Source organism: Trichomycterus rosablanca, chromosome 19 (genome assembly GCF_030014385.1).
Source record: "Trichomycterus rosablanca isolate fTriRos1 chromosome 19, fTriRos1.hap1, whole genome shotgun sequence".
NCBI lineage: Eukaryota > Metazoa > Chordata > Actinopteri > Siluriformes > Trichomycteridae > Trichomycterus > Trichomycterus rosablanca.
This window is the reverse complement of record NC_086006.1, coordinates 19,736,054-19,746,695: the sequence shown is the minus strand read 5'-3', so window position 1 is coordinate 19,746,695 and position 10,642 is coordinate 19,736,054. Positions and strand designations below refer to the sequence as shown.

At 36.6% G+C, this 10,642-nt stretch overlaps 1 protein-coding gene across 3 annotated transcripts; it reads left to right on the top strand.

The window, feature by feature from the left end:
* Positions 1-357: 357 nt before the first annotated feature.
* On the top strand, positions 358-8,585 carry lemd1 (LEM domain containing 1). Of its 3 annotated transcripts, XM_063015426.1 has the most exons (8): positions 358-552; positions 1,695-1,836; positions 3,650-3,793; positions 4,028-4,083; positions 5,700-5,786; positions 7,127-7,231; positions 7,535-7,599; positions 7,968-8,585. In XM_063015426.1, exons 1-8 carry the CDS (start codon positions 358-360, stop codon positions 8,278-8,280), a joined length of 1,107 nt encoding a protein of 368 aa, XP_062871496.1. In that variant the 3' UTR covers positions 8,281-8,585. The 3 variants fall into 3 exon arrangements, with proteins under 3 accessions (XP_062871496.1, XP_062871497.1, XP_062871498.1); XM_063015427.1 differs by lacking the exon at positions 7,127-7,231; XM_063015428.1 differs by lacking the exons at positions 5,700-5,786; positions 7,127-7,231.
* Positions 8,586-10,642: the final 2,057 nt, after the last annotated feature.

Below are 10,642 nucleotides of genomic sequence, written 5' to 3'. Positions count from 1 at the left end.
CTATTGATTGACTATCTTTTGAAAAAGCAAAAAAAGCAAAGCATTAGGACTGTTCCAGACTGGTGAACATAAAGTTCAAGCAGGAACGATTGGCATAATGTAATCTGTTGGCATCAACCAATTCAAAACTTCAATACAGAGTTTGTGAGTGTGATGGGAACTACGGATCCTGTCTCGGTCCACCTGTTGTTCATACCACCGCATGGCTGCTGCAATCCGAGAAGTTCCTGTGTCTGCTGCATTTGGTTTGAGGTGTTTGGTTACCGGGGGCTTGACAGAGCAGCAGTATGTTCAGTCTCTGTGCTGTACTATGGGTCTTCATGTTCTAGTGGATGGGTGTTTTTGTATCAGTAAATAATGCCGGTGTTTATGCAGAATCCTGCTCAGTTCTCTATAGAGCGCCTGAAATCGGAGTTAATTTCTCATCGTGTGAAATTGCCTCCTGTAGGCAGTGAGAAAAACGTGTATGTGGAGCTTTATATGAAACATGTCGGCAATAACAACAGCCCTGATTTCTCTAGTGATGAGGAGGAGCAGGTTTACAATGGAAATGTAAGTTTATCAGATTTATATAATCCAATACTGGCTGGATTTAGGCTCTCTAGTGAGGTATGGATAATGAATATCAAGACAAAACTTGATAGTGTGCTGGCCAAAATATTGTCCATGTAATTGACTCTGCATAAAGTTAATAAACTTCTTGCATACTTTTGAAATTATAAACAGGCAAATGAAAAGAATTGCCCTAGATTGTGTTTTATTAATGTAAATAAACAACAGAAAACAGTTCCATCATACATTATAGGCTTTTATTCCCTCACATTTACATTAAAGGGCATTTGTTTATATAAACATGTATGGGACATGTATGTCATGACAGTATTTTAATGATTTCTGCACTGTTTGTGTAACAGTATGCTGAAGAAAATCTATATTGATACAAAAATAGATTATTAAAACAGATATGTGTTGGAAATACACGTAGTTCTATTATGTCATAACTTTGTTGCATGGCCTACAACTGGTTAGTGGTAATGACAGCTGGGGACTTCTTTGTGCCTACAAAAATAGGGTTAGTTTGATTACACTGAGTAGTTTGAGCCGTAAATATTGCAAAGCCTAGGAAGCTCTATTAAGAGGATCATAATTTTTCCATTTCAAGAATGTCATTTTCCAAGGTTATCTGTACAAGCAACTGTGGTCACACAGTATTCTTTTTTACTGAGGCTGGGTAGAAATAATGTATTCCCAAACCATTAAAGACAGGTCTGGCATAAATTAAAAGCTGCTTAAATGCATCATTTTCCACTGTCAGGGAAGCTTTTCAGCTGGTGTTAAATAAAGAAATAAAGGAACTGGATTAGAAAAAAAGCTTTTAAATTGTTGTTGATCGCATGGATGATAAGTCTTCTGGTGGAGAGTTTTGTGATCTCACATGCACGTGGTAAAGAGGCCAGACTGCTAAATTGACTTGAGTGAATTGACCGTTTACATACTCATTCACAAGAAGTAAGCTGCTGTTAATCCAAACAGAAAACCCTTTTTTTTTTTTTTATAATATGGAACTAATGGAACTGTTCTGGTTTCAAATCACGAATGGATTATTTTCTTTTAACAAAAACAATGTGGATATTTTGCCTTTTGCTCCAATGTTTGTTTAATTGAATTGTGTACAATTCTGTGTTTCTGGTTAGGAGGAAGAAAACGAAGAAGAAGAAGAAGACTACGACGACGACAGAAGAGACGATTCGGACATGGTGGACCTGAGCTCACTGACTGACGATCAGTTAAAATGCAAACTTCTCCAGTATGGAGTTAAACCTGGACCAATTGTAGGTCAGTGTGTTCTGAAACTGATTTTTAAACTTTACCGTGTACCACTTGTGACAAGAAATGTCAATGATTAACAGGATAAATGACAAGTCATTGTTTAATTAATGCTAAAAGTTAAAATGTTTAATTTCCAACAGCTAATTAAGAGCGCAGCTACAGTCTTTTCAGAACAGAGACATTGATTTGAAACACACTCTTTCATAGCCTTACTGTGTATGTGCTGTGCAGCTGATTGATGGGTTTTATATTGTAATGTTTGGTTATTAATTAAATGAAATTAGCAAATTTGCATCCCTACATTAGTAATCCTTCTCAGTACCCCTCTAGATCTGAATGTAAACATTGTTAAAGTAGAATGACTTGCTACATAGTAATGCGAATGAAGTGCTTGGTTTTGGTTTGGGCTGTACAGGAGAGATTGTGTTTCCACTCTTGAACCTTTCTTCCAGACCAGAGTCCATTTGGACTTTAAATTTGGTGGGTGTGGGCAGGTAGGAAATCAAATTAGTTTTTAAGTCCACCTGCACTGCTAGATACTATTCTCTGGTCTGCCTGAAAACAGGGTTTGGGATTTGCTTCAACTGAGCTTGTTCAGATTGGACTGTGCTGAAATGGAATTCACTTCGGAGGCCTCTTGTTAGTTTTCAGCAGTCTAGTTATTGGGAGTTGCACTTGTCATTGCACTTGTCAGTGCCGATTAGAGCATCAGGAAGGGCATCCGGCATAAAAATGTTCAAGACCAGGTGTGCAGACATAAGTGATTCGCTGTAGTGACCCAACCTCAAGGGAAAAAAATAAATTCTCATTAGAAATTAAGTAGGCATTAAATCTTTGTGTAACAAAAATTATTGCAAAAAGCATTGGAACTTGTTTGAAAAATACAATTTACATAGTTTCCAATGTTTCCACTGTTGGTGGCAAATGCTTATTGCAAGTAGCAACTACTGTACTAACATCATCTTGATGTGATTTTATGCGAGGAAACATTAACCTTACTACCACTCTGCTTAAGCATACACAGGACACAAAGATGTCTTTTATTAAAAAAAAAATTAAGTTAACAGAGAGTGTCAGATCTTTTAAGAATGTAGATGAATGACCATTTATTCTGGCTAGGTAATGTGCATAGCCTTTTCAAACCACACAGGTGATGGATGATTATGTAAATCAGTTTGTAGCTTAAGACTGTATGATTGTAATGTATGATTAAACTTGTTAGCATTACTGAAGAGACTGAATGGTCAAATGTTAAATGCAGGTCTGTAGTCCTAAAACACAGTTGCAAGTACTTCACTCCCTTCATTCTGTTATTTTAATATTGACAAGATTTCTTTTAATAAATAGGTGTTAAAGTAAACTTTAGTTTTGGTGTGGTGGTGTTTTTTATGCCTTGACCCCTGGCAAAATAAGTTACAACAATAAATATTCATACTGTTCTGTAACAGTTTTCTGCATGTTTTACATTAGTGCAAGGACAAAATTAACAAGCTGTATAAAAACAACCTGTTCACAGAGTAATCATACCGAACTTGCAAATGACCCTAGTCCTTAATAGCTTTTAATGCACAACCTGTCTAGATTTAGTCTTTATGCTAATGAGGCCAGAGACCCCACTCTCTTAAACATACATTGCTGTAAGTGTATGTGTTTGAAGTGTAGGCTTTCTTGCTTACATAAAATTAGTGAAGTACAGACATGGCAGAATTCAAATGCTTTCTGTTTTTTATAGGCATTTTATATGATGTCCCACCTTTTTCAAATTGAGGTTTGTAATTTAAGATACTAAACAATTGTGTCTGTGTGTGGATGGAGACAGGTAGCACTAGAGCACTGTATGAAAGAAAGCTGCAAAGACTGATGACTCATGACTCACAGCACAGTGTCAACAATAAAGCTGGTATTGGAAAATACTCTGACAGTGAGGAGGAGGAAGAAGAGGAGGAAGATGAAGATGAGTCTGGTATGGATTTTTTAAATATTATTTATTATAGCTTACAATACAAGCATTGTTGTTGGTCCTATTTGGAAATTAGTTAACATTTCAATAGTAGATGAATCTGGGTTTATTACCTTGCATTTTTAAAGTAAGGGTATAATAAAAATGTGTAAATGCTGATCTTAATTTCAAAGTCTATATGTTATAGTATTGTACAGAGAAAAATATTAATAGTGTTTTTATTGTGGTGTTGTATAGGATCAGAACAGCAGGGCCCAGACAGTGTCTCACATACTACGAGTAAACAGAATAAGGTGTGTATACTCTTATTTTTTTATTTTTAATACTTGTCATTTTGTATGTGTGTGTTTCTGTATATACAAAGTTAGGCAAACCTGTTTATTTTCCTTTTGGTAAATAAAATTTTGCAGTACATACACTGTGTAAAAAGCTGAGCAGAGAGCTAACGATGTTTAGCAGACATAAATGCAGGATTAAGAATGAAGCCTAATTGTGATGAAAGAATGCTGAGTGGCTTTTAGAGAGTGCACTGGATTTATAGAAGTGGTATAGACAAATAAATCCTAAGTACTGATTGGTGGGCTGTAAATAGGCCTAGAATTTAAGCCTTTTTAATTATATATTTACACAGTAACCAGTGGACATTGGTTGAAACTTTATGCAACATTTTGTACGTGTGCAGGTGGGGAAATACTTTCAGACTAAAGAAAGATTTTATCCTCAATGCTTTGTGCCAGATGTGAGACAGGTACAGTTTTAACGCTTTGGTGGTGGTGGTGGTGTTTGATGGGCTTTGCAGAATATGCAAATCCACTGTATACGTTTGAAAAAATTTGTATATTTAGATTTTTCTTTTAGCAAGTCCTAATATATTTGTTTTAATCGGCTTTACTACATTTTTACCAAATAGTAACTCATTTGGGTCCAAAGAATCTTGGTGCAAAGTAGAAACTTATCATTGTGTTGTATTGTGTTAATGATGTTTTTGTCCTCTCGACAGCTTAGACTAAGCTTCTATGGCTGATCTGAATATCTGTGACTTACAGGGAAAGAACCAAGGGAGGTCACTGGAGAGCAGCCAGTTTAGCTCACAGTCCTTCAGCATTACTGAGCTGGTTGAGGAGGGGAGTGAATATAATTTTTAACAAAATATTGTGATCACATTGTGCTGTTTTATGAGGTCAAAACTATATGGCCACTAATTTTAATTTGTCTGTCTTTCCAACGCTTGATTTCATTCTTTCGGGTGTGTATGAAGTAGTGGCAGACAGGTGTGGCAGAAGTAGTCAAACATAGACATACGTATCTTGGGCAAACATTGGCAGTAAAACAGGTGTTAAAGAAAAACTAGGAAAGCACAGTGATTACAAATTGCCAAGCAAACTTAGATGATATTTAGTATGTAGCACACAAGTAATTGACCTTAATGTGTTTTTGCTGCTTAATTACATCTGACGGACAAAAAGGCCAAAAAAGTGCCACTTTAGAGCCAGTTGTGGTGATTTAAGCTCGGTCTCTTGGTTTCAGTCATGGTAAATGTAATGCTACAGCAACAATCTACCTGTCTCAGCATAATAATGCCCCATGCATAAACAAGGTCCATTAAGAAATAGTTTGGCATGCATGGTGTGGAGGAATTTGACTGACCTATATAGAGCCCTGACCATAACGCTGTCTAATACCTTGGATCATTTCTGTAGTTGCACTGACCATGAACATTGGGATTGAGTTAAAAGTCATGTTTTTAATATTTTATTTAGGATTTTGAACGTCCAGCATGTTTTCTTTTTTCTTTCTGGAGGAAGGCTGGAGTTTTCCAGTAGTGTTAACAAGTGAAGGTCTGTGTTAATTGCTTTGGTTTATTGGTTGAGATTCTGAGTTCTAATTTAATTGGCTATGTGGCCTGCAGATTGAGAACAGACTAAGTCCTCAGTCGAAGCTCAAAGACACGGAGCGAAGGTCTAGCCAAACCCCAGTGAAAAACGCAGCACAATGGGTCAGTAAGCCTATTAAACACAGATGCATTAGCTAAAATTAATGGTTGTAGCTTAGTTAAGTTAGCAGGTATGCACTGAGCCAATTTATTATATTGGCATAATGGCTTATTAAAGCAAGAAAATATAATGTTTGTATGCCATCTGACTAAAAATACCATGGTGTTGGGTTTGTTCTAATTATAAAGATTAAAACATATGGTGGATGACAGCACTGATTCATACAGGACAAAATGAGCAGGTCAGAGTTGGTAATTAAACGGTGACCTTTCTTATACAAAAGTAATATAATTTATATATTTACCCCAATTGGAATTGTTTGTGACAAGATTTTGGCTGTATTACCCTTTTTTTTAATTTAATTGTTAGTCTCATCAGTTCTGTTGACATTTATGCCATGGATGTATTTGACATTAACTGACATGCATAGCATTTAAACTGTTTAAATCCTGCCATCATCCTATTTGTATGCTGTATGGGTTTTGTATTTGGCATACACTAATCATTGAGACATTGGCATGGTGCATACCTGTGTTTAAATATTAATCTCGGGTTTGGGACTAGGGGAGTAGTTGCTTAGTCAGAATAAGCAGTTTGTTAATTTACAGGTATTCTTGTAATGTCATGATGGTCTTGGAATTTAAATTATTTCTGCTACTTTTCTGTGACTGATGTTTAAGCTGTGTGGTTTTTGAAAAGTGTAGATGTGGTCAACTTAGCTTTTTCATATAGGCACTGAAATCACCATCAGTTGCTTATGATTAATTGGAATATCTAGAAACAGTGGATTTATATTTTGTGGGTTTTTTTTTTTTTATTACTTAAAAATCAAATAACAACATTTTATTACACAAAAATATTCAGACACTGTGTTGTGGCTCTCTAGATTTTGTGTTGTCAGGTATATCCTGTTTGCTTTAATGATCCTCATGAGGTTTTTGCTTTGTCATTATGGACATTTGACATTGAATGTTTTCTTTGTCTTTTTACCTGATAAATAATGTTTGGAGTGAATTAACAAATACAAACATTAGTTTTTATTTTAGACATTTCTAGAAATGTGGTTTGTAACTTCGTGGGTAAAAATGTTCAATTCATTCAAAATTGAATTCCCATTAAAAAATACTCGGACCCCTTGACTTTTTGCACAACACTGTATATATGTGTGTGCCAATCATTGTCTCAAAACAATAGAAAGACCAGTTGCAGAAACGATTGAAATCTCAAGACTGCCGTGAACTAATTGTTTTCACTGTTATAAACAAATGTTGACTTCTGCTGCAGCTGTTTTAGGTGATGAAGTGAAGGTACTTGTCTCTAAAGTATATGTGTTTCTTTTTAGGATGTTCAGCATCTCGGCAAAAACGGCACGACCAATATGTCTCTTTATCTCACCCCAGAGTGCTTGCCTCATAAGAAACAAACAACAACAATAACACCAGCTACTGTAACTGTCCTGTTTTAATGTTTCCCTTAACACATGTCGTTCCAATAAATTTTATTGTGCACAGAGGAGCTTCTACTCACGGCTTCCCATCATTCTGTAGCTGTTTCTTTTATTTTATTTCTTCTTTTCTAAATCTTCATTTGGGGTCAGTCTTTTTTCCCATGGCACAGGTTTCACTAGATTCACTTAGTCATTTATTTTCTGTACCTTTTCTCTGCATGTAGGGGGCAGAAGGTCTCCAGAACTTCTCTCAAATGTTTTTCCAAGACAACTTAATTACAATTTAATTTTTTTTACCTGTAGGAAGAAGTGACTGATATCCTGACAGAGTTGTTTCCAGATGCTGCAGTTACTCCTACTGGAATCACGTGAGTTTAGCCTGTAAATGTGCAAATTTGACACTGTTATCGAACAGTTGTTAAAAGTTTGAACCCTTTGGGATTACCTTGAGTTCTGCATTAATTATTTTTAATAGGGTTTTTGCAAATTTGCCAAAAAATTTAGCTTGAATGTCTCAACAAGCAATAATAATAAAGCTGTCAAATGCATAAAGTTTATGAAATCAGTTTAGAAAAGGTCACAGCACTATTTTCAAACTAGTTATTTATTGCAGAAATCCAGGTAATGCCAAACGTTTTGTGAACTTCATGCAACTGTAATTCAATATTGCTTTTATGTAATCAGGTTTTTAATAAGAAGGTTTAAACTTTTTCCTTAAATTTTCTTTACCTTTTAGTGCCACGAAGAGACGTGCCATAAAAGGGGCAGCAGGTCGACCTGTTCAGTTTAAATACCCAGAAACCCCAATGAGTCCCACCACACTGGAGAGACGGGAGATCCAGCAGCGTCTGGTGCCACTATGGGTGCAGCTTGTAGTCTTTCTTTTTGTTGTGGCTCTCCTTTACTTTATTTACATCTTGATGGAGGAGCAGTCAGAGAATCCTTTCAGCTCACTGTTAAATCAGGACACTTTAAATCAGGAGCCGATCAACAATGAACTTGACCTTACCTCCAGCTCAGCAGCTCCAGAGATAAACACCAGAGACTGATGTCTGGTCTGTTAAACCCATCTGCAGGGAATTCAATAATACATGTGTATATTTTACAGTTTGCAAAAGTGTAAAGTAGCATTAGATTAAATAATCTCATGCTGTGTGCAGTGTAAGCTGTTTGTCACCTTGTTGAAAGTTGTCTGCTGTTCTTTTTAAGCAGGATGGATGACATGAACTGGTGACCTCTTGGTGGGTGAACCACAGGGACCGCTTGTCTTATCTGCTGGATACTGAAAGATAATGTATTTAATTTTATTGTGTAGTGATCTTGTTGCTGAATAAATAAATATTTGATATTTCTATATTGGTGTATTTATTATGGTTATGTAGACATCTGTATACCGTACAGCTCCACTGCCAGAGTTTCAGCTTTTAAATGACGATGTCTAATAAAAATACTTAAAGTAAAACAATTTGCATGATGCATTTATAGACATTCAGCACTGGAGTTGTTACAATATGCTTCATGGATTAATTTCTGTGTACGCCCAATTTACCAGAATTGTTCTTAGTTGTTAACATGTAATTGAATTTCTGCATTACAATTTTAAACAGCAGTTTTAAAAGGTTATGAATTACTTTGCACAATCACATAGTGCTATGCATATACTGTATATGCAAATTAACATTTGTTTTTTGCTCTAGCTATGCTTTAGCCATCAGACCACATGGCCAAGCATTCAGGTATTGGATGTACAATTGTTAAAGTGCACACTGACTGCACATTGACTTAAGTTTGTCATCCTTCCAACAAGTCAATCATCACATTTCTGCTGTGTAGCTCCTTGGCCAACTGTGAAATTGAAGCATCTTCAACAGCTTGGCAGACTGGTTGCTAGGTAACAACTAGGTAAAACTATTGAGTTCTAAACTGTTAAGTGAGGCAACATCAGGGCATTAGATTTCCAAGGTCAACTGGGCATGACGTTTACTAGAGTTTAATGGCCGCAGTACAGGGCTACCAGTAGAAATGTAGTTTTAACTGTAAAATTTGATGATGGGTAAACACAGGTTAGGTGTCCAGATCTTAATTTCACAGCATTTAGTGGTCAGAAAACTGCTGCAGTGGTTTGAGCTGACAGGAAGGTAACTAACTCACAATCACTCTTTATAGCACATTAAATGCACAACACATCAATCCTTAAAGCTGATGGCTACATTAGCAAAAGAACATCAGGTTAAACTGCTGTCAGCCAAGAACGAATCTGTGGTCACATTGTAACTGGACAGGCTTAAGAAATGTTGCCTGGTTTTACTTCTGCTGTGACATTCAGATAACGGGGTCAGAACAGGGTGTGACTTAAAGCATAAATCCACAGACCCTAATCATGCTGCGTCAATAGATTCTGGCCTGTAATGGTGTTGGAAAAAAACTTCTTGGCACACCTTGTGCCAGCTAACACCAGTCAAGCATTGTTCAAAAGCCACAGCCTTTCAGGGTATTGTTGCTGACCATGTGCTTTCTTTTATGGCCACTTTTTGTGGCTACTTCTGTGCTTAATGTCACAAAGCACAGGTTTCCAAAAACAGGTTCCAGAAATACAGGTTTAGTGGACTTCAAAATGCTTTCTAATCACCAGAGCTACGAGTTAATAGTGCATCTTGGACAAGAGGTAGAACGAGAGTCAAACCATGATAGACGTCACTAAAAACTGAGGCTTTTCTGAGACCGGGTTTCCACGGCATATTAGGGCCACTGTAAAAAATATTTGTAAGTTTTGATTTCGAGATTAAAGTAAAAATAATATGAGAATAAAGTCGAAACTATTTCGAGATTAAAGTTGAAATGATTATGAGAATAAAGTCGAAATATTATGGCCAAAGCGTGTGCATCCGTCGTAGCCTTGTCAGTTCAGAGAAGCACGGGTCTCAGTACCTGGATTGGCATGCAAGCGCCGAGGGCAGGTTATCCAATAACCCGCAATTATTTTTGGGTGGCTGTTTGCATTGTACACTTCCATCCACATGACATGGTGACTATACATGTCAATGCAATCATTTGTAGTGATGCCATACGGCTTTAGTTTATAAAGTCCATAAGGCTCGGTTGAAGTACTGCTGATGACAGACGCCGAGCGCACCGGTGGAGCACGTTCTTCTAAATAAACCCAGTTTATTGCAAAGCCATTTCATTGTCCTTATACTAATAACAAACTGGTGCTGATGTGGCAGGAGATTGGGGATTTCTTTATTTGTGAAACCGATATGAAAGTATAACAAATCATGAACATCCCTTATTTATTTATTTATTTATTTTTCCCCTTTTTCTCCCCCTTTAGCACATCCAATTGTTCAATTTGCATCGTACTTCCTCTCTGTCTATGCCGAACCCTGCCCTGACCGAGGAGATCGAAGCTAA